The 25323-nt window shown below is 35.8% G+C and overlaps 1 protein-coding gene across 1 annotated transcript in view; it reads left to right on the top strand.

Moving 5' to 3' along the window:
* Positions 1-11166, top strand: part of NBN (nibrin) — a 43008-nt gene extending 31842 nt beyond the window's left edge. Inside the window, exons 12-15 of the mRNA XM_061171359.1 lie at positions 2068-2223; positions 3502-3615; positions 9800-9849; positions 11016-11166. Coding sequence (XP_061027342.1) covers positions 2068-2223; positions 3502-3615; positions 9800-9849; positions 11016-11046 — 351 coding nt within the window. The 3' untranslated portion in view covers positions 11047-11166. The remainder of the gene's footprint in view (positions 1-2067; positions 2224-3501; positions 3616-9799; positions 9850-11015) is intronic.
* The last annotated feature ends 14157 nt before the right edge of the window (positions 11167-25323 follow it).

Here is a 25323-nt window from a genome sequence, read left to right as displayed (position 1 = left end):
GTCTCTAAGCAAGCACAGAGTACATCTTGCTTTTTCTTTCTAACTTTCTTCTTATTAAAATTTTTCTGAATTTTTATTACTGAATCATTGAAAATTTGATGTAAAATGATATGCCCCCCTATTGTATCCAAAGGAATTGTAGTTTTTATTGGAAGTATTAGAAAGCTATCTGTGTAATATACTTTTTTCTAGTACGTGGTCTGGATATATGAATATGAAGGATAGTATGATTTTATACAAGGCAGTCTCCATAAATATCTTGAACAATTAAAATAACTCTTTCATCTTGGATTAAGGATGACTTAACATTCAATTCTAAATAAATTTAGATAGACTTCTTTAAAAATTTGTTTTTATTTTTGACTGTAAAAGTAATACACGATCATGTAGAAATATGAAAACTAAAGAAAAACATTACAGTTTGTTGATAATCCTGCCATCTGCAGATAACCATAGTCAATATTTTGGCATTTTCTCTTTTAAATCTTATTTTTCAAATTGGACTCAAATGTTAATGCAATTTTATAGCCATTTTAAATTCATTTGTATTATGATCATTTCTCATATTACATTCTTTAAGTGTATAACCTGTATGAACTTAAATTGCTTCTTGTTCTTTACTCTTATAACTCATATGACAGTCTTTTTCTATGTATATTTCTAGTCTCATCTCATAGTTTCTCTAGGAAAGATGCTTGAAAGTGAAATAACTGGGTCAAGAGCATGAGTATCTCTGAGGTTTTCAGAAAGATACCATCTTATAACTCTTATGAGCAATATTTTTTATTTCTTTAGCAAGAATATGAAATTGGGAAGAAGTGTGAGCTCAAGAATCACTCTGGTCAACTAAAGAACTATCTGTGAGGGATTTGTATTTCGTTTTTATAAAGATTTGACTTGTATGGACCATCATTGCATCAATTTCTGTCAGTCTACAGTCTTAGGATTAATTGATTCTCTTTCTATAATTTTGGTCTATTTCATAATTATGCCTCCTCTGGAAATGGATAGATCATATTATAACCATGGTATAGCAAAAAGAGTATGGACAAAGCCTGAGTGTAATTCCCTGCCCTCTACTCCATAGATAGTGACCTTGAAAACGTGATTTTCACATTTATGAACCTCAAGTCTTTTGTTTATAAAATCAGGTTAACACTTTTACAACAGAGTTGTTGTTTATATCCAAAAGAGTAATGAAATATTTGTAAACTCTAAAACAAAATACAAAAGTATTAGGCCATTGTTATTTTGAGTTCCTGATTACATTCTGTCACTGTTGCATGAACCTTTTCTTTTTACTTTTCCCTTTTTTCTTCTCTCCCTAAGAAGAAAAGGACTAAGACTGTTTTTATCTTAGTCCTGTTAGCAACTTCCAAATGGATATATAGTAAAGCAGTTAAAAAAACTAAGATAGCCTTGAGCAGCTGTAAGAATGTGGATATGTAACTAGCTAGTTAGTTAATAGTAAGTGACATAAAGAATCTCTTCCAGCAACAGGAAGGAATCTTCAGGCTGATTTAATAATTATTAATCTGGAATAAAAAAGTGGCTTTCAGTTAATGAGGTGGTGTGCCCAGAATTAATGATTGATTTTTTTGAGGTGTCCAAAATAATAAAAAATATAAATTATTGAAAATCCAAGAAACCTTAAACATAGTATAGAGAACTTCTAGAATGTATTGTATAATAATCTCGGTGTATGGTTTTAATGAAAAGAAGCAGACTATTTCTTGCCAAGAAAATGTATACAAGAAGATAAATTGTTTATTGGGATGATTTTTATTAGAATATGCTACTAAATTTCAAACACTTTATGGTTTTTTAGCCTTCTCTCATAGATGAGTGTGTTATAAATGTTTCTAAAGTTGTAGAGTACTTGAGTAATTTTCTGGTTTTGAAATAGATATGATTTGATTTCAAGTACAAAGTTCAGGTGCCAGAAATAAACCTTTTTTTTTTTTTACTGTTTTTGCGGGTATTTGAACTTTTTTCTGTAAACTCCTAAATGACAAGTAATTTTCCTTTTCCTCCTAATTTCTTCTCTCCATCTTAACACCATTTAAGAACAATGATGAACTTCAGGATGATGGTGAGATGCTTCCAAAGAAGGTGTTACTGACTGAATTTAGGTCACTGGTGGTTCGTAACTCTACCTCCAGAAATGCATCCAGTGTAAATAATGATTATGGTGAACTAAAGAATTTCAAGAAATTCAAAAAGGTATGTATTCCTTTAACTAAAATATCACAAGAGGCCAGTGTTTGAAATGTTTTTAGAAATATGCTAACTAGTAATAAAAGCAGTTTATGTTGAAAAGTGATGCTATTTCTTCTGCTTAAAACAGTTAAAAACTACTAAGGACATAAACTGACACTTAAATGAATATATAAAACAAACTTTATTAAGGTTGAATTCTTTAAAGGATGCTGTTTACCTGGTTTTTTCTACCTTAAGCAGCAGGCTTTTGGCTGTATCGACAGTGTCCTCCTAGTTCTTTTTTTTTATGTCTTTTGGCCATGCAGCATGGCTTGCGGGATCTTAGTTCCCCGACCTGGAAACAGACCTGTGTCCTCGGTGGTGAACGCGTGGGGTGCTAACCACTGAACCTCCAGGGAATTCCCAGCTCCTCCTGTTTTCTAATATTGATCTGTGACTACCTGAAGAGGTTCTTTAACTTAGGACTTTGTGATGATAACAGATTTGTTCAAAATAACTGAGCACATTTAATAATGAAAACTAGGCATTTTATTATTACATGTGTATATTAAACAAAATATAAATATGTATACTGAATATCAGATCTGAGTTCCTCCTCCTTTAGGAACTGACAAGATATTCAAGAGAATATTTTTTTTCCTTTTTTTTTTTGAATTTTTGAATTTTATTTAGTTTTTATACAGCAGGTTCTTATTAGTTATCCATTTTATACATATTAGTGTATATATGTCAATCAGAATCTCCCAATTCATCCCACCACTACCACCACCCCCCGCCACTTTCCCCGCTTGGTGAACATACGTTTGTTCTCTACATCTGTGTCTATTTCTGCCCTGCAAACCGGTTCATCTGTACCATTTTTCTAGGTTCCACATACATGCATTAATATACGATATTTGTTGTTCTAAGAGAATATTTCTGATCCAGTCTGTATTAATGCATGCTTACTTCATGTTCAATAACGTGTTACAAAATCTCATGGTTAAATCAAAATTCAAAAGACATACTAATTTTTTTAATTAAGTTACCAAACAAAAATCAATAATACTCAATAAAAAGAAGCTTAACTGGATTGCCTCTAGTGAAAGAATTTGTTTGACTTTTTCTGTATATACTCAAATCAGTGAAACAGCTCTATTTCCTCTCACACTCATTTTCATTTATAATATATAAACATCTTTAGTACTTATATGTGATTTACAATCTTTGTTTTTTTTAAGCTTTTTTTAAAAAAAGATTGTCAATTTTTTAGTGCATTTACCAAGGTTTACTATTTAACAGGTCAAATTTCCTGGAGCAGGAAAACTTCCACACATCATTGGAGGATCAGATCTAATGGCTCATCATGCTCGAAAGAATACAGAATTAGAGGAGTGGTTGAGGCAGGAAATGGAGGTTAGTAGGAAGTAAGACCCAGTAACTTGTTTGATTTGTATTTTGATCCCTTGTGATTTCCTTAGAGCAAATTCTTCTTAAAACCAAACTTAAGATGAGTGACCTAAGGTTATTCTTTCAGAAAAATTCCTGAGTTACAGAGCATTAAGGTTAATTTGTACCTTTCTATAACACTTCATTAAGGGACTTCTAGATTTATTGATCATATCATATCCAATATGCCGCCTAAGCCTCAGGAAACCAAACCTCAGTTATAATGCTCTTTTGGGAAAATATGAACTGCTTTACAGCTCTCCATGTTAGAATGTGGTTTCCAAAAACTCGCTGTTTTACAGCTGTTGGCTACAAGTAAATATTTATAAACTACTATAATGAGAACTCACAGGGAAGAATACAAAAATATGCTTCTTTTACTTTCTCCCTGGGTGTTTTGAGTCCTAGTGTATGTTATATAACAAGACTGTCCATGTGATCCATAATTCTTTCAACCCCTTACTTTTTTTAAACTGGTGAATTTGATAAAAATTCATTAAAGTTGGGAGCTTTTTAATATAGAAGTACTATGTGGAAGTTAAGAATTCAGAAACACATGACCATTGAATTGAGAGATAATCAGAGTCCGTATCCAAAGGTAGAAAGTCTTCTTCTTAGTCTTTGTGATTATCCAGTGCTACTGGAACCCAAAGGTGGGCTCCATTGGTCATCTCAACAGGCTGTTTGAAGTAGGGCTGTTTGGTAATTAGGGGGTAGGGACAATATCTCTTTCTTGCACTCTGATGTGACATAAGTTAAATCCCACTTTCTTCTCAATGTACCTTAGCTCCTTTCTGTATATTTCACTGCTTTGTTTCTTTGGATTGTACTTTGGTAATTTCTTCAGATTGTCTTCCAGTTTAGTACTTCTCTCTTCAGCTCTGTCTGGTTGGTATTTCATTCATCCATTGAGTTTTCATTCAACCTATTGGATTTTTTCATTTCTGGAAGTCTTTGTCATTTATTTCTAAATCTTGTTCCCTGCTGACATTTTAAAGTTCCTCTCTTGTATTCTTTTCCTAATGATACCAATACCTAAAGTGTTGATCTGTTTAATCTAGTTCTCTCTTATGGTGCCTTGTTTCCAAGTATGTATTTTGTGATCTTTGAATGTGAACTGCTCATTTTCCTTGGAACTTGATCTATGGGAATTCCTTAAGTCCTAATTTCAGGTTTATTTCCTGCAGAAAAGATATGTTTGTGTCTGCCAATCTTGTTCTACCAATATGAGACTACTTTAATCTCTGCTTGTGATGTTTTTGGATCATTCAGGTAGTTAATGTATTTGGACCAGAAGCTTGGGTGAAGGCTACCTTGTCATTATAAACTTAGTGAGATTTTTTATTTCTTTCTTTCACCCTGTCAGGGTCAAGATAGGCAAGTTTCTTTGCTGTCTCCTTTTGTGTTGTAGAGTTTGTTCCTCTTTTGCCCTTTAGTGCTGGAGTCTTTTATTCTATTTATTATGATTTTCTTTGATAATGCTCATTTCCCATACAGATATCAAAGGAGAGCCTGGGTTTTTTTGTGCTTTGTAGATCCCCCCAGGGCAGGGCAAAAGCTGGCTTTGGTACTTGGTAACATCTCAAGATTTATATTTTGCTTTATTATGGGTTTAATGTAGTATTCAGAAATTTGTTTTTAAGCATGCTTTTTTTAATCAAAAAATTGTTAGGTCACTCAAAAATAGGGTTGTCAGGATTTTTAATGTCAGAAAATGGAAGAATGGAGGTACCATCCTTCACTTCTTTCTTTTTTGAAAGGATAACTGGCTTTATTATTTTATAAATGTGCATTCCAAATAATTATGGTAGTACACAAAAGAATGAAGAAGTGAAAATCCTAAGTACCCATTTAGACATTAAATACATAATGTTCCAGACATCTCTTTATTGAGGAGGAGTGGAGGCAGGGAGGGATAATGTAGGAAGGGAAGGAGAGAGATTGATAGAAGGAAGTAAAACTGAAAGCCTTGCTGAATTTGTATAAATGTTTCTTCCTTCCAGATATTTCCTGAGATCCCTAAATAAGAAAAACACTATCAGGTTAGAATCAGTATTTGTTTCAAACTACGTATTTTGATTTTAGACACTGTTTGTTGGTTCCTGCTGTGAAGAGTGAGGAAATTATTTGTGCTTCCTCTCTACTTCCCTGCCCGCACCTCATGCCAGTGCCCCTTTTCCCCCTTTTTAGGTGACTTGCATGCCTACAGTATTCCTTCTTGGGCTTGAAAGTCAGTAACAGTCAGAATATATCTCAGTGTTGATCATTCTCCCTTCATTTTTCCCAGAGTAAAGTATGCTATTTTGATTTGTAGGTGCAATTCTTTTTTATTTCAAGGAACTTTTCTATTACATCTTTAAAAACATTTTTGTATTTTCTGGGTTCTCTACATTTAAGACATAACTCTCCTTTTATTAAATCACCTTTGCCCTTCACATCCATTTCTTCTACATTCATTGTGGTTTTCTTAAGCTCTTTCAGTATATCAGAAATTCAGATTTCAGTTGTGTCTCTTCTGTTCCTCACCAGCTATGTTATGTGACCTTGAGGAAATTACTTCTTTATCGTTCTGTTTCCTCCTGTGCAGAATGGGAACAATAATAGTACCTCCATTTCACAGGCTTTTTGTGAGAATAACATACGATACTACTTAATAAAGCATTTATAACAGTGGAAACAGTGTTAGCTATTTCTCATTTATTTAATTCTGAAATGGTGTTTATTAGAGTTCTCAGTTTGTTTACTTAGCATTCATTCCCATTTCATTTCATTGTGTTTTTTCTATATTTAACTTTCTTGTTCTTATTTTATTGCTTTCATGTTCTTATTAATTTTATTTATTTTTTATTTATGGGTTATTATTTCTTTCAGACTAGGTTCTTTAACTGTCTTTTGCAGGTTCTATTCCAGTCTCTCTTTTTTTCCATCTGGATGTGGAGTGGCTTTCCTGTTTTCTTTTGCCTTGCAGCTATTTAAAGTAAAATACCCTGTCCAGATATTATTTGCTGTGTGAAACATCATATGACATCTTATTGCAGGGATTACATTCTGAAACCAGTTTGTGAGGCAAAAATTGAATGTTGTTGAAATCACTCCTACCCATCTTAGCTTGCTCATAAAGAACATAATTATCCTGATGCCTCCATACTGTTGGTATGGCAACATGTTCAGTCAAAGGCACATTGCATGTCCCATCTAGTTTCTATTGCCTGAAAACATTGAATTGAGGAAAAGGGAGGGTCAGGTAAAGCTGTGTGCAGCTCTTTCTTGGGACTGGAATTAAATATGTACCAGGGAGTATATCTTATCCCAGAAGAGAATAACTTACATTTTAGGTTATTTGCCTAATTTGTCAGGGATGCCTGGAGCCTATGCCTTTGGTCAGTGTCAGTCCCACTTACCTCCCCATGCCATTAGTCCCCTCCCAGCAGTCCACCAGCAGTTGTTTTCTCTTTCCTGCTCAGGCTACTTTTTCCCAAATTTGTATTATTAGTAAGAATTCTCAGGTCTGGACAGTTCTGTAGCACTTTTTAATGAGTTGGGGGAGGGTTAGGAATCAGTTGCATTAATCTTTTGGTTCTTTGCACAGCCACCTTTTTGAAGTCTGTGGCATGGGGTTATGCTCTTCTTGATTAATTATAGCTGTGGAGTTTTGTTTGTTCTTGGATGGGGAGGAGTTGACAGAATGATGGTGCAGCTGCTGACTTTTTCCTATCTTTCATTTATTTCGTTAGCATTAGTAGAGAGGCTGTGTCCTAGATTTATTCTACCAAATCTCTCCTTTTTTTGCTAGAACAATTTTAGGTGCTCTAGGTAGGATTTGCTCACTAAGATAATAGAGTTGACTTTGTTCTTCTACATGGCTGCAGCTTCTACGTATAAATGTGCTACTGTCTTGATGTTTCCCTAGTCTTGCTCTAGCTGCTCTTCTGTATTCCCTGCCTTTGTTCTTTTTCAGCCCTCCTTTTTCTTCTTTTGCTGCAGACCAGTCTTAGTTTTCATAATCACTTAGTTCCCAAACTTTCTTTGAATATAGGATATTTTTATTCTGTGCATTAAACATAATAACTCTTTGACCTCTACCCAACCTGATTTGACTTTTGAAAGACTGTGTGTGATTTGTAGTTCTCCCAAGCCACTGAAAAATGCCAGTAATAGGAGGATTTCTGTTTTTTAATACTTTTTTACTTAATGATTTTACTAAGATATATAAGATAAAGCTGATTTTTCTTTACTATATTAAACTTTAAAATTAGCATCCCTTACTAGGAAGACTTTAAGAATATTTAGGAGAATGATACCAGCAGCTTTTTTGACAACTGCTTTATGAAAATCATGTGCCTTCCCATTTGTGTTCTGCTATACTTATTAGAAAATGTAAAAGATGTAATTTCAGTTGGACATTTCACTATATGAATAGAAAATCATTCTATAAGTTTGAATCCCTGCAAGTCTTCTTCTAGGCCCTTTCCAAAGACTCAGAAGCAGTGTAACAGCCTGGTTAATAGCTGGTGCTTTTATTCAAGGAGACCTGGTCAATCCCAGTTCTTCCATATGACAGTTTTTTGATTTTCTACAACGTACTTAACCTAAGTCTCTGTTTCCTTATTGGTTAAAATTGGAATAATAGTGTAAAAGTAGTAATGAGATTATATGAAGATTAAATGAGTTCTTTTTAGAAACAGTTTTAAGATAGTATCTGGAAATACACAAATGTAAATTACAGTAAACGGTATCTGCATTCAGAGAACTTACAGTTTTTTAGTGGAGATGTGATATAAATAATTATAACAGAAGATAGAAATTGATGAACATCTAGGAGTCACATAGGTAAAGTTCTGTGGGAGTTCTTCATAGCAGACTTACTTTTTTTTTTTTTTTAAGGCAACGCTATTTATTTATTTATTTATTTTGGCTGTGTTGAGTCTTCATTTCTGTGCGAGGGCTTTCTCTAGTTGCGGCGAGCGGGGGCCACTCTTCATCATGGTGCGCGGGCCTCTCACTGTCGCGGCCTCTCTTGTTGCAGAGCACAAGCTCCAGACGCGCAGGCTCAGTAGTTGTGGTTCACGGGCCTAGTTGCTCCGTGGCATGTGGAATCTTCCCAGACCAGGGCTCGAACCCGTGTCCCCTGCATTGGCAGGCAGATTCTCAACCACTGCGCCACCAGGGAAGCCCCAGACTTACTTTTAAATGAAGAGAATTAGAAAGCCATTGTTATAGAGGGGAAGAACATGTTCCTTGATGCATAGTAGACACTAAACAATTATTGAGTGAATGCACCTTGAAAGATGGTCAGATGTGGAAAGAGGAGGATACTGTATAAAATTTTTTTCATGAACAAAAGCAGAGAGGGTCCCAGTATATTTGTTAGGAGGTGAGCCTGGTTTTTTGTTTGTTTTGTTTGTTTTGTCTTTTTGTGTGATTCAGTTTAACTGGCATACAGGGTTCATGAAGAGGAGAGTGAGAAGTGATTGAGGAAGTAGAATGGAGCCAAGTTATGAAGAGCCTTTCCCATTTAAGAGTCAGACTCAAGAGTTTGTGTTTTCTTTGGTAGGTGGGAGAAGTCATTGAAGGGTTTTGAATGGCACATGATAGGATCATAGCTGGACTTTAGGAATATGCACCCAGCACAGGGTATTTCCAGTCCTAACTGTCAAAGGTGCTTTAGGAGTTTGGTGAGTTTGTGTTTTAAATTATTTTGTGGGTGAGGTGATTCAGCAGCGACTTCTGAGTCCTGATTTGGGGCTGTGAGGAAGAGAGCCACTTTACCTGCAGAGCTGCTCTGGTTGAAGGTGGGGTAAATATTGCCCTCTCAGCCCCTCCATCAGTGGTATGATCTCAAAACACTGAAATTTCATTTAGTAAAAGGGTTCTCCTGGAAAAAAATGTTTAAAAACTCAACAAGCTAGCAATGTATGTGTTTGTTGCCTTTGAGAGGAGATTGGCTGGAGAAAGTTGTTTAATTAGAGGACTTTTGCAGTAATCTTGGCTTGAAGTGAATACGGAACAGACCTGTTGAATGGGCAAGAAGTCATAGAGGCAAAAACTTACAGACCTGGTGACCTCTGGGATGTGATCACCCAGCATGGCAATTTCATTAACTATATTTTCATCACTTAGCAAGTTTTTGAAACTCTGTTAATTTTGACAGGTGCAAAATCAACATGCAAAAGAAGAATCTCTTGCCGATGAACTCTTTAGGTAAAGTTTAATTTCAGCTTTCTCCTGAATCTTTGTATATAAAATTCAGTTCTATTGATAGAGTTTAAATATTTGTTTCTTCTATCCTTAGAAATAGACACTTTAGTACCTTCACCGAAAGAATATTTTGTCTTGTTTTTAATATAGGTATTTCTTTTTACTACTTGAGCACCTCTTAATTGGGTTTACTGGATATATCTTCAAGGTTTGAGCTTAATTCACTTATACTGTATCACAAGATATTTAAAATTTATTTGGGGCATTTAGGCAAAAGAAGGTTCCTGAGCTGGGTGAGTTTGGCTGATAAATTTGTGAGATTTTCAGCTCTGAGTAGAATTATGAATGATTGGGGTTTTGAAATAAGACAAGTAAAATACCAGACCATTTGTTAGTTTTATTTGGCACATACATAAAAATAAGAAGCTGGATTAGAGTTTCAAAGCAGGTTTTTGTGGGAGGGTTAGAGGAGTTATAATGGATGATTATAATTTAATTCTGATTTAACATTTTCAGCATTCCTGCAGACCCAACAAACATTATAATAATTAGCTCGCAAATATTCATAAACAATATTGTAGGTAGATACTGGCTAGGGGAGAGTAACGTTTTCCCAAGAAATACTGTATTTTTGAGTCTGTTTTGTAACCAGTTTGATTCTTTAATTTCATTATTGACAGTGTGAATCATTGATGAAAATGTTGACAAATGGTGCTGATTTTTCATAAGCACAGTCAGATGGGAATAGTTGCCCAACTACATTGTTTGTTATAGGAGAAGACTTTATAACATAATTATATTTTAGGTTCATTATGCTCTTGGTGAAAATGGTATAATTTAATTTGAGAGTGGAGAGGTCTATTTGCAGCCATCCTGGAGGAAGTATAAAAACCTGTATTAATTTTTAAACTGTTGTTTTCATTAATTATTTTAGTGCTTTTACAGGATTTTTTTATAGTTTTACTTTTACCAAATATTCATCAAAGCAACATCAAAAGGATAAATGACAGTAAAAATGTCAGTGCTTAGTATCTGATCCTAAGGATAAAATTAGCATTCTCATTTCTGTTTGCAAAAGTGTGTCTCTATTTTGAAAGCCCTTTAACTTGAAAAGTGAAAGGAATGCTGTCATTTATCTAGATATCATTTAACTGTTTCTTTCTTTGCAGATACAATCCTAATGTAAAAAGGAGAAGATAACAGGGTTTTTTGAAGAAGCCATGGAAAAACATTTCCTATCAAGTATTTACATCGAGTTTCCTCGGGGATACATGCATATAGTGTATAGAAGATTTAAGTTTATGGCCTAAATTTGTTAAATAAAATGAACAAAACTCCGTTTCTTTTGTGTGTGACAATTAGTATTGTTTAGTCTGTTTTCAGTCTTTGTTATCTAATCTTTTATAATAATTTTTTTTCATTTTTAAATGTTACTTTAACTTATTGAATAGTTACTGTGGTCACAGTTCAAAATTCTAAAAGTATAAAAGGGTAAAAGATTAAAAGGTCTCCCTTCTACCACTATCCTAGCTATTCGTTTCCCCTCCTCTGAAAAAATCCATGACACTCATTTCTTACGAGTTTTTACAGAGATTTTTAATGTCTATTCAAATTTCTTTGCATATCATTTTTCAGTAATTTCCTATAAAATTGATAGCGTAATATATACAGTGTTCTATACCTTATTCTTTTTCACTGACTAGATTGGAAGGTTATAGTCATATCAAAACTTAATTTTTTTCTGTTTATTATTTTTTCTTTTCCATTTTGCCATAGTCTTCCCTGAGCTGAAGTAACCCAAGTGAAATGGATTTCAGTGTTGAAGATGTCACCCACATATTATTCTAGTACTGGAAATGATAGTGGAAGACTTCATCAAGCTTGTGGATAGATCTCACTAGAATGAGATAAGACCTATTTGGTGGTCTTACTGAGCTGGGTGTTTTGAGCCTTTTAGAATCCTATTTTTTGTATCTATAAAGTAGAAATGGTAAGGTCGTCTTCTTTCTACCTTAAAGGGAGATGGTAAGAAAAAGAATGTCTGTTTCCAAATTTTGTCATATAGACAGCTTTGGCTGTACATTATAATTAGGGTAAAGTCTTTTTATCTGCTCTAAGGACTGATGCATTTTGTCTTAGGAGGTAGAACATGCTTTTTATACTGACTGAAAACTTCCTAGTTTCACGTAGGTTCTGCCACCCCTTTTTAGGTTGTGAGAGATAGCCTAGCGTGAAAAGTTATATCATAAATTAATTTGTAGTGTTGCTAAGCCTTCATGGAAGATTTAGTGTTCCTCCATATTCAGTCAAGGGAAGTCACCACATTTAAGTATCTGGCTAATATACTTTGCACCCTTGACCAGCCTTCAGAACATGTTATTTCCTTTCAGGAGATAGTTTTTAAATGTCCTAGCTTTTTTCTTGTTTCTTTGTTTAGGAAACATTATTAAATGTGTATTTTATATAAAACATTGCCCTCCACAACACTGAAAGAATTCAAAGGTAAATGAATAATGGTCTCTCTAACTTTCTAGGAGTAGTCTAAAAGCTCAAACACTCCAGAACTGACAGTTTTTAAAATTCCCTTTAAGTTCTGTTTAGCTTAGAAAGTATTGTTAGATAGATGAAAGATGTTTGCCATTGCTTTGCATAGATCCTTCAGTGCTGCACAATTTTTATAAAGCTCTTAGCTCTGCCCTGAACAACTTTAGTCATACCCATGCTTGAGTAAGGTGTGTACCTTTTCCCTTGGATTTTTGGGGGACTCTTTTCTAAGCCTTTGCATGTTTTAGGAGAAAGAGGGGAGGTGAAACTTGCCACCTCCCTTTCTTAGTCAGATGAATGGGAACTCTGCCTCCATTTTTGACCTGGGCCTTTAGGTGGTGGCAGGGAAGAGGTAGCCTGGCCTTTGGCCATAATCTCACAATTATCCGTTGCCCAGGAGCACTTTTTTTTTTTAACATCTTTATTGGAGTATAATTGCTTTACAGTGTTGTGTTAGTTTCTGCTGTGTAACAAAGTGAATCAGCTATATGCATATGTATATCCCCATATCCCCTCCCTCTTGTGTCTCCCTCTCACCCTCCTTATCCCACTCCTCTAGGTGGTCACAAAGCACCAAGCTGATCTCCCTGTGCTATGCGGCTGCTTCCCACTAGCTATCTATTTTACATTTGGGAGTGTATATATGTCAATGCTACTCTCTTACTTCGTCCCAGCTTACCCTTCCCCCTCCCTGTGTCCTCAGGTCCATTCTCTACGTCTGTGTCTTTATTCCTGTCCTGCCCCGAGGTTCATGAGAACCGTTTTTTGTTTTTTTGTTTTTTTTTAGATTCCATATATATGTGTTAGCATACGGTATTTTTCTCTCTCTCTGACTTCACTCTGTATGACAGACTCTAGGTCCATCCACCTCACTGCAAATAAGTCAGTTTCGTTTCTTTTTATGGCTGAGTAATATTCCATTGTATATATGTGCCACATCTTCTTTATCCATTCATCTATCGATGAGCACTTAGGTTGCTAACATATCCTGACTATTGTAAATAGTGCTGCAGTGAACATTGTGGTACATGACTTTTTGAATTATGGGTTTCTCAGAGTATATGCCCAGTAGTGGGATTGCTGGGTCATATGGTAGTTCTATTTTTAGTTTTTAAGGAACCTCCATACTGTTCTCCATAGTGGCTGTATCAATTTACATTCCCACCAACAGTACAAGAGGGTTCCCTTTTCTCCACACCCTCTCCAGCATTTATTGTTTCTAGATTTTTTGTTGATAGCCATTCTGACCGGTGTGAGATGATACCTCATTGTAGTTTTGATTTGCATTTCTCTAATGATTAATGATGTTGAGCATTCTTTCATGTGTTTGTTGGCAATCTGTATATCTTCTTTGGAGAAACGTCTATTTAGGTCTTCTGCCAATTTTTGGATTGGGTTGTTTGTTTTTTTGATATTGAGCTGCATGAGCTGCTTGTATATTTTGGAGATTAATCCTTTGTCAGTTGCTTCATTTGCAAATATTTTCTCCCATTCTGAGCGTTGTCTTTTTTATGGTTTCCTTTGCTGTTCAAAAGCTTTTAACTTTCATTAGGTCCCATTTGTTTATTTTTGTTTTTATTTCCATTTCTCTGAGAGGTGGGTCAAAAAGGATCTCCAGCAGCACTTTTGAAGTTGCATACCCCCTTCCCTTTCTCTAGGTATAATGCTCTTTCTACCCAGAAGTATCTTCCTTACAGATTTCTTCCTAATTCGATAACTGAAACCTTGTGGTTGGTCACACTAGTGGGAGTCTATATTTGCTTATTTGAATGATCATGATCCATATTCCTTCCTAAGAGATCAAAGCACATTGAGACTTAGGTAAAGTTTTCTCCTCCCTCAAGTTTAACAAATTTACTGGTGTAGAGTTCATAATATTCCTGTATTAAGCTTTTAATGTCTGTATAATATATAGTGATGTCTCTTTTGTTCTTTTCAGAGATTTGTGTTCTTTTTTTTTTTGCTTGATCAATCTAGTTAGAGGTTTATCAATTCTGTTCTAAAAATTTTTTTAAATGTTTAGTTTCATTGATTTTCTCTATTTTTTGTCTTTTTTCTATTTCATTGATTTTCACTCTTTATTTCCTACCTTCTACTTACTTTGTGTTTAATTTGCTCTTATTTTTCTAGCACCTGTAGATGGAAACTTAGATCATTGATTTTAAACCTGTCTTCTTTTCTAATATTAGAATTTAAAACTATATGTTTCCCTCTGTGCACTGCATTAGCTGCATGTGACAACTTTGGATATTTGTGTTATTATTCAATACAAAATATGTTTTAATCTCCTTGTGCTTTCTTCATTTACATGTGGATTAGCTATTTAATTTCCAAATAAAAGTTCTCTGTCTATCCAAAGATATAATAGCTAGTTAGTTACCAGTTCTTTGTTACTGCTTTCTAAATTAATTGCACTATGGTGAGAGATGTATTTAGTAAGAATGTCAGTCTTTTGAAATTTTTTGCAACTTGTTTTATCACAAGCATATGGTTGGTCTGTTTGTGTTATGTATGCACTTAAAAATAAAATGTATTATGCAGTTTGTGGGTATAGGTGTTCTATAAATGTCAGTTAGGTCAGTGGTTAATAATACTATTGAAATCTTTAATATACTAATTTTTTTCCTCTTTGACCAGTTACTGAAAGATGCATATTAAAATCTCCAACTGTAGTTGTGGATTTGTCTGTTTCTCCCTTTAGTTCTGTCCATTTTTACTTCATATATCTTTAAGTTTTATATTAAGAGATATAAATTAGTTTAAGGTATACAACATAATGATTTGATATATGTACATATTGTGAAATGATTACCACAAGTTTCGTTAACCTCGATCACCTCACATAGTTACAAATTTTTATTCTCTCTTGTGATGAGAACTTTTAAGATCACATCTTAAAGATTACCAGCTTTTAAATATACAATACAGTATTGTTAAAGGTAGTCAAGATGCTGTGCATTCAATACCCAGAACCTGTTTATCTTATAACTGGAAGTTTGTTGTACCTTTTGACCACCCTGATCCATTTTCCCTACCCCCCTGCCTCAGGCAACCACCAGTGTATTCTCTGTTTCCATAAGTTGGGTTTTTTTAGATTCCACATGAGTGAGGTCATACAGTATTTGCCTTTCTCTGCCATTTTAGTATAATGGCCTCAAAGTTCATCCATGTTGTAACAGATAACAGGATTTCCTTCTTTTTTATGGCTGGGTAATATCCCATTGTGTATATATACCACATTTTCTTTATTTGCCCATTGATGGGCACCTAAGTTATTTCCATGTCTTGGCTATTGTAAATAATGCTTCAGTGAAACAGAGGTGCATATATTTCTCTGAGATAGTGATTTTCTTTCCTTCAGACATATAGCCAGAAGTGGAATTGCTGGGTCATATGATGTATTTTTTTAAAACTTTTTGAGGAACTTTCATACTGTTTTCCATGTAGCCACACCAATTTACATCCCCACCAACAGTGCACAAGTGTTCCCTTTTCCCCACATCCTAGCCAACACTTGTTATCTCTTATCTTTTTGATGACAGCCATGCTAATAGCTGTGAGATACTTTTGATTTGATTTCCCTGATGGTTAGTGATGTTGACCACTTTTTCATGTACTTGTTGGCTACCTGTATGTCATTGGATAAATGTCTATTCAGTTTCTCTGTCCGTTTGTTAATTGGATTGTTTGATTTTTGCTATTGAGTTCTTTATATATTTTAGATATTAATCCCTTATCAGATATATGGTTTGCATATATTGCATATATTTTCTCCCATTCCATAGGTTGCCATTTCATTTTGTTGATGATTTCCTTTGACATGCAGAAGCTTTTTAGTTTGATGTAGTCCCACTTGTTTATTTTTCTTTTATTGGCTTTGCCTTTGTTGTCAAATCCAAAAAAAAAAAAATCATTGCTAAGACCTGTGTCAAGGAGTTTACCTCCTATGGTTTCTTCTAGGAATTTTATGCTTTCAGGTCTCACAGTCCAGTTTTTAATATATTTTGCCTTGATTTTTGTATATGGTATAAGATAATGGTCCAGTTTCAGTTTTTTACATTTGGCTGTCCAGTTTTCCTAGCACCATTTATTAAAGAAACTATCCTTTCCCCATTTTATATTCATGGATCCTTTGTCAAAAATTAATTGACTGTAAATGCATGGCTTTAAATCTGGGCTCTCTATTATGTTCAGTCTATGTGTATTTTTATGCCAATACTGTACTGTTTTGATTGATATAGCTTTGTAATATACTTTGAAATCAGGAAGTGTGATGCCTCTAGCTTTGCTCTTCTTTCTAAAGACTCCTTTGGCTTTTTAAGTTTTTTGTGGTTCCATACAAATTTTACAATTATTTGTTCTATTTTTGTGAAAAATGCCACTGGAATTTTGATAAGGATTGCACTGAATCTGTACACTGCTTTGGGTAGGATGGATATTTTAACAATATCAACTATTTCAGTCCCTGAGCTGGCTTAATTAATGCTGGCTTCATAAAACAAGGTTGGAAGTGTTCTCTTGTCTTCAGATTTTTGGACTCACTTGAGAAGGATGGGTATTAATTATTCCTTAAATGTTTTGTAGAATTCACCAGTTAAGACATTTAGTCCTGGACTTTTCTTTGTTGGGAGATTTTTGATTATTGATTCAATCTCCTTAGTACTAATTGTAATTGTTTATCACAGCAGGGTATTGAAATCCCCTACTGTTACTGTATTGCTGTCTCTTTCTTCCTTCAAGTCTGTTAATATATGCTTATGTGTTTAGGTGCTACTGTGTTGGGTGCGTAAATATTTATGTTTGCTATATCCTCTTGTTGGATTGACCCTTAGTATTGTATAATGACCTTCTTTGCCTTGTATTATACTCTGGATAGAAGTCTATTTTGTCTGATAAAAGCATAGCTACTTCTGCTTTCTTTTCATTTTCATTTACATGGAATATCTTTTGCCATCTCTTCACTTTCAGTCTGTGTGTATCCTTAAAGCTAAAGTGAGTCTCTTGTAGGCAGCATATAGTTTGGTTTGTTTGTTTGTTTATCCATTCGGGCATTTTATGTCTTCTGATTGGAGAATTTAGGCCATTTACATTTAAAGTAGCTATTGATAGTGTGAACTTACTATTGCCATTTTGTTGTTTTCTGACTAATTTCTGTAAATTGTTTTCTAATTCATTTGTTCCTTCTTGTTCTCTTCCTTTGTGATTTGATGATTTTCTGTAGTGGTATGTTTAGATTCCTTTATCTTTTGTGTATGTACTGTAGGTTTTTGCTTTGTGGTTTCCATGAGGCTTACATAAAACATCTTATAGTTATAACAGTCTATTTTAAACTGATAACAACTTTGAATGCATACTAAGCTCTGCATTTTTACTCTTCCCACCCCCATGTTTTATGTTTTTGATGTCACAATTTACATCTTTTTACCTTATGTAACCATTAATAAATTATTGTAGCTATAATTATTTTTTTCTACTTTTGTCTTTTAACCTTTATACTAGATTTTTAAGTGATTTACTCATCACCATTACATTATTCTAAATTTAACTATATTTACCTTTGCCAGGGATTATATTTTCATATGTTTTTCTGTTACTAATTAGCATCTTTCTTTTCAGCTTGAAGAAGTCCCTTTAACATTTCTTGTAAGGCCAGTTGAGTGGTGATGAACTCCTTTAGCTATTGCTGTCTGGAAAATCTCTCCTTTGATTCAGAAGGACAGAACAATTCAGAACGTTGCTAGATGGAGTATTCTTGGTTGGCAAGTTTTGTTTTTTTGGGTTTTTTTTTTTTTTTTTTTTTTTCTCAGCAATTTGATTATATCATTACATTCCCTTTTGGCCTGCCATGTTTATGTTGACTATTTACTTTGTTCATGCATTGTTCTGACCTCAGCGGTCATGTTTATGGCTATGAATCTGATCTCTTTATTAGCTAACTAAATCACTTATCTCCATCACTCCTCTGCTTCTGGGTTTTTATCTTTTTATTCTGTTTGGAACATATTCCTATGTTTCTTCATTTGCCTTGACTCTCTGTGTTGGTGTCTGTGTATTAGATAACATAGCCTTCTCTCCCAGTATTGACAGAGTGGTCTCATGTAGGAGATAAAGCTTATCATTCAGTCAGGCCCTAGCTCTTAGTTGTCTCTCAAATCTTTGTGATCATCAAAGCCACCAAATTTGTTCTTAGTGGTTTCCAGTAGTTGAGGATGTGCCAAGTTCTGTAAATGTCCTAAAGGGGAAGAACTGAGCACTTAGATGAAGGCTGATTAAAAGCTGGACCCTCAGCAGCTTTTTAAAGCATTCAAGTAGATATCTTTCATAGAATTGTGGCTGGGAGTTTCTGTCTCCCTTCTGCACTGGGCCCAGGTGGGGATAGCCAGTTAAGAACTATTTCCTTTTTGCTACAATGCTATGTGATCCATAAATACAAACTCCATCCAGTGAGATATTGGTGATTTGGATTTGGCTACAGGGATAATGCAGATACAGTGCCTGCTGGCTTCCCTGGTCCTTGGGTAGGATTGAAACTGAGTGGGGCCTGGACACAGAGGCATCCTTTGGTCCACCATTTCTTATAGGCAAGACTCCAGCCTCCATGACCTTCCCTGAGTTCCAAAGGGTGGATTTGAACAGTTGCTAATCAAGGGAGGAGCAGCCAAGAAACCACCTGAGGCAAGATTAAAGGGACCAGAAAAGCTCATCAAGATTAAGAGACCACCTGAGACAAGATTAAGGGAGTGCAAGCTCTGCTCACATCCTAATCTTGTCAGAGAACCCACCTTTGAACCACTGTTATAAAACCTCCACCAAATCCTCTGGGGTTAAGACACATAGTTTTTCGAGGGAGATGCCCGGTGTGTCTCCCTTTGCCTGGCAAAGGAATAAAGCCATCCTCTTCTACTTCACCCAAAACTCTGTCTCCAGGATTTGGTTCGGCACTGCTGTACAGAGAGGCCGAGCTTTTGGTAACAAGATGTCAGTCTCTACCTAGATATAAACTAAATTAGAAGTCTGACCTTAAGGCTGCAGCTGTTAAGATACGTGAATAGGCTTCTTTCATGGAAAGACTAGGAAAAGGGAATTTCTGTCTGCTGCCTCTGCATTGATCCCTGTGGGATAACTGGTCAAGAACTGTTTATTTGCTACATCCCTGTTGAACTTGTGAACCCAAGCTCTGCTGGCCACCAGAGCCAGAGTATCAAGGAGTATATCCTCTGAGTGGCAGCCACAAAACCTAGGGCACCAGACATGTGCACAAGCTTCTTTCGGGGTGACACCAGAGTAACCTGGAGTGGGGCAGAGCAAAACATGACAGCTGCTGGTTTCTGGAGAGGGTAGCAGTCTGTCCCTAGATATGAGCCAAATTAGGAAACTGACTCTCAGGCTGCAGCTTTTAAGTTATGCAAATAAGCCTCTTTTAGGGAAAGACTAGGAGATAGGCGTTTTTGTCTGCTGCCTCTGTGCTGAGCCCTGATGGGATAGTCACAACAAGTCCAAGCCAGTTAATAACTGTTTCCTTTTTGCTATAGTCTTGTGGGTCTTGTGTACACAAGTCTCACTGGCTTTCAGAGATAGATAGATGTTTTGGGGGCATATCCCTCAGATGGAAGTCTTAAAGTTGGGGTGCTTGATGTTGGGTCCAAACCCTTCACTTCTCAGGGAGGAGTTGGGAGTTCTTTCCTAATTGTCACTGCCAGAGGTGGGTTTTCTGGCAAGAGAGTTTCTCACCCTCTCCTACTGCTTTTTGATGTTTTTTTTTCTAATTCACTGGATATATAGATATAATTTAGCTAATTTCTGGATTTCTTTCAGAGGGAAGTGTTCTGTGTGTAACTGCAGATTCAATGTGTCCACTGAAGGAGGTGAATTCAGGAGCCTCCTCTGTTGCCATCTTGGACCAGAACTTTGCTTTATATATCTTGAAACTCAGAAATTAGATGCATATATTTTAAATTTTGGTATGTCTTCTGGGTTTACTAAATCTTTTTTTTAATGAAATCCTTCTTTATCTCTAGTAATAGTTTATCTTGAAGTCTTTCTCTTCAGTGTTTGTATGCTATGTCATTTTACTTATAATCTACCAGTATCTATATTTTCATGAGTCTCTTGTAAACACCACATTACTGAAGTTTTTTTTTATCCAGTATGATGATAATTGCATTTAAACTGGTGGTACTTAATCCACTTATGATTTTTTATATGGTTGGGTTGAAGTCTGTCATCATGATTTTTTCTCCTTGTCACATCTATTCTTTCCTTTTTTCTCCGTTTCTGTCTTCCTTTTTAATCAAATATTTGGGGGGGGGGGCGGGGAGTGACCAAGATGGTGGAGTAGGAAGGCCCTGAGTTCACCTTCCATTGGCATACCAAAATTACATCTATTTCCAGAGCAACTATTGATGAGAATGACCTGAAGGCTAGCAGAAAAGATACTCCACAACTGAACATATAAAGAAGGAACTACAATGAAACAGGTAGGATGGGCAGAGATGTGGTATAGTCAAGACCCACATTCTTGAGTAGGTGACCCACAAACAGGAGGATAATCACAACTGCAAAGGTTCCCCTTGCACACTGAGGGGTCCAAGGCCCACATTGGGGCTCCCCAGCCCAGGGGTCCTGCACCAGGAAGATGAGCCTCCAGAACATCTGACTTTGCAGGCCAGCAGGGCTTGTCTATGGAGGGCTGGAGGACTGTAGGAAACAGAAACTTCTCTCTTAAAGGGCACATGCAAAATATCACACTCTGACCACTAGCACAGAGGCAGTAATTTGAAAGGAGCCTGGGTCAGACTCACTTGCTGATATTGGAGAGACTCCTAGAGAAGTAGGAAGAAACGACTTCCCCGGAGGACTTAGACACTAGCAGCAGCCATTTTGGGGAGTTCATTGTACCACAAGGACACTGGTGCTGCCAAGTGCCATTTTGGAGTCCTCTCTAGCTTATTAGCACTGGAGGCTTACCTGCGCACCAGCCAGTTTGTGCCAGTGCCAGGATCCTCCAGGACAAGCAGCCAGCTGTGTGGGGACCCAGACTTGCCTGCTAGCAGGATGGCATCAGCCCTGGGACGTTCCTGGCCTTAGCCAACCAAGCAAGGGGCCAGCTCCACCTACCTGCATGCCCACAGTAGTTGGCCTTGCCACAACAGAAGAGCCCACATGGGTGGCACCCCTAGAGGATATAGCTCTAGTGACCAGAGGGGAATGTGTTGCTGTGCCCCATAGGACATCTCCTTCATAAGGCCACTTCTCCAAGATCAGGAAATGTAACCAACCTAAAACATAGAAATGAAAACAGACAAAACGTGGTGACAGAGGAATATGTTTCAAATGAAGAAATAAGATAAAACCCCAGAGAAAGAACTAAGCAAAATGGAGATAAGCAATCTACCCAATAAAGAGTTCAGGGCAACAATCATAAAGATGCTCAGTGAACTCAGGAGAAGAATGGATGAACACAATGAGAAGTTTAACAGAAAAAAGAAGAACCAAACAGTTGGAGAATACAATAACCAAAAAAAAAAAAAATGCACTAGAAGGAATCAACAGAATAGATGATATGGAGGCACAAATTAGGGAACTAGAAGAGTAGTGCACATCATGCAAGCTGAGGAGAAAAATGAAAAAAGAATTTTTAAAAATAAGGACAGTTTAAGACACCTCTGAGACAAAATTAAGCCTACTAACATTCATATTATAGGAGTCCGAGAAGGAGAAGAGTAAGAGAAAGGAGCAGAGAACATATTTGAAGATGTCATAACTGAAAACTTACCTAACCTGGGAAAAGAAACAGACAACCAGGTCCAGGAAGAACAGAGAGTCCCAAGCAAAATCAACCCAAAGAGGTTAACACCAAGACACATTATAATTAAAATGGTAAAAATTAAAGAGAGGGAGAGAGAGAATCTCAAAACAACAAGGGAAAAGCAACTAGTTACTTACAAGGAAATGCCCATAAGATAATCAATCATCAGCTGACTTTCAGCAGAAACTTTGCAGGCCACAAGGGAGTGTCACAATATGTTTAAAGTGATGAAAAAATCTACAATCAAGAATACTCTGCAGCAAGGCTATCATTCAGATACATATGACAGAGAAATAGTTTTACAGACAAGCAAAAGCTAAAAGAGTTTAGCGCCACTAAACTGGCTTTACAAGAAATGTTAAAGGAACTCCTCTAAATGGAAAAGAAAAGACCGTAATTAGAAATAGGAAAATTTCTAAAAGTACTAAAATCATCTATATCCATAATAAGTTGTTAAGAGATACATAAAAATATATATAGATGTATAGATATAGATATAGATATATACACACCTCACGGTAAGCACAAACAAAAAACCTATAATAGATACACAAAAAAGAGAAAGGAATCCAAACATAACACTCAAAATAGTCATCAAATCACAAGGAAAGAGTGCAAAAGAAGAAAGGAACAAAGAGGAACTACAAAAACAACCCCAAAATAATTAGCAAAATTGTAATATCTACGTACCTATCAATAATGACTTTAAATGTAAATGGACTAAAAGCGCCAGTGAAAAGACATAGAGTGGCTGAATGGCTAAACAAACAATACCTATATATCCTGCCTACAAGAGACTCACTTTGGCTCTAAAGACACACACAGACTGAAAGTGAGGGGATGGAAAAAGTTATTCCATGCAAATGGGAATGAAAAGAAAAACTGGGGTGGCAATACTAATTTCAAACAAAATAGATTTTAAAATAAAGACTGTAACAAGAGACAAAGTAGAATATTACATAATAATAAAGGGATCACTACAAAAAGGAGATATAACAATTATAAATATATGTGAACACAACGTAGGAGCACCTAAATACATAAAGCAAATATTAACAAAGATAAACGGATACTGAAGCTCCCGTGCCTAGAGCCCATGCTCCGCAACAAGAAAAGCCACCGCAATGAGAAGCCCGCTTGCCACAACTAGAGAAAGCCTGTGTGCAGCAACAAAGACCCAACACAGCCAAAAAAATTAAAAAAAAAAAATTCTAAAAAAAGTACTTCCCTGGTGGTGTGGTGGTTAAGAATCCACCTACCAATGCAGGGGACACGGGTACGAGCCCTGGTCCGGGACGATCCCACATGCTGCAGAGCAACTAAGTCCATGTGCCACAACTACTGAGCCTGCACTCTAGAGCCCACGACCCACAACTACTGAGCCCATGTGCCACAACTACTGAAGCCCGTGTGCCTAGAACCTGTGCTCCACAACAAAGACAAGCCACCGCAATGAGAAGCCCACACACTGCAATGAAGAGTAGCCCCCACTTGCCGCAACTAGAGAAAGCCCGCACGCAGCAATGAAGACCCAATGCAGCCATAAATAAATAAATAAATTTATATATTAAAAAAAGATAAATGGAGAACACAATAATAGTAGGGTACTTTAACATCTCACTTACATCAAGGGACATCATGCAAAGAGAAAGTCAATTATGAAACACTGACCTTAAATTACACATTAGTCAGATAGCCTTAACGGATATATTTAGAACATTCCACCCAAAAGCAACAGAGTACATATTCTTTTCCAAGTGCATATGGAACAATCTCTAGGATAGAACACATGCGAGAACAGAAAACAAGTCTTAATAAAATCATAATTAAGGTTTTCTAACCTTAACGGTATGAGACTAGAAATCAACTATAAGAAAAACAAACCAACCCTGCAAAACACACAAACACGTGGAGACTGAAAAAGCAATGGGTAAAAAAAAAAAAGAAAAAAGCAAAGAGGAAATTTAAAAATACCTAGAGACAAATCAAAATGGAAACACAATGATTCAAAATGTATGGGAAAGCAGTTCTATAGCAATACTCACCTTCCTCAAGAAACAAGAAAAATCTCAAATAACCTAATCTTACACCTAAAGAAGTAGAAAAAAAGCAATCCTCTCCCGCAAGTTTCATAGAAGGAAAGAAGTAGTAAAGATCAGAGCAGGAATAAATGAAATAGAGACTAAAAAAACCAAAATAAATATCAACGAAACTAAGAGCTGGTTCTTTAAAAAGATAAACAAAATTGATAAACCTCTGGCCATATTTATCAAGAAAGAAAAAAGAGAGGGCTCAAATAAAATAAAAAATGAAAGAGAAGGAGTTAAAACTGGCACTACAGAAATACAAAGGATCATAACAGATTACTATAAACATTTATGTGCCAATAAAATGGACAACCTAGCAGAAATGGATAAATTCCTAGAAATGTACAATCACCCAAGATTGTATCAGGAAGAAATAGAAAATATGAACAGACCAATTACCAGTAATTAAATTGAATCAGCAATAATAATAATAATAAAGTTCTAACAAAAGTCCAGGACCAGGCAGCTTCACAGGTGAATTCTACAAAATATTTAAAGAATATTTAAACTATTCCAAAAAATTGAAGATGGGGACTTCCCTGGTGGTCCAGTGGTTAAGACTCCACACTCCCAATGCAGGGCACATGGGTTTGATCCTTGGTCAGGGAACTAAGATCCCACATGCCACACAGTGCAGCCAAAAATAAATAAAACAAAAAGTTGAAGATGAAGGAACACTTCTGCATTCATTCTAAGAGGCCAGCATCACTATGATACTCAAACCAGAGGCTCCACAGGAAAAAAAAAAAAAAAAATTGAGGACAATATCAATGACAAACATAAATGCAAAAATCATCAACCAAATATTAGCAAACCAAATTCAACAATACATTGAAAGGATTATACCCCATGATTAAGTGGAATTTATCCCAAGGATGCAAGAATGGTTTGGTATCAGTCAATGTGATACACCAGGTTAACAAACTGAAGGATAAAAACCATATGATTATCTCAATAAATGCAGAAAATGTTTTGACAAAATTTAACATCCATTTGTGACAGAAACTCTCCATAAAGCAAGTATAGAAGGAACATACC

Source organism: Eubalaena glacialis, chromosome 17 (genome assembly GCF_028564815.1).
Source record: "Eubalaena glacialis isolate mEubGla1 chromosome 17, mEubGla1.1.hap2.+ XY, whole genome shotgun sequence".
Lineage (NCBI taxonomy): Eukaryota > Metazoa > Chordata > Mammalia > Artiodactyla > Balaenidae > Eubalaena > Eubalaena glacialis.
Note: the sequence above shows the minus strand (reverse complement) of the source record. Positions and strands in the feature narration are given on the sequence as shown.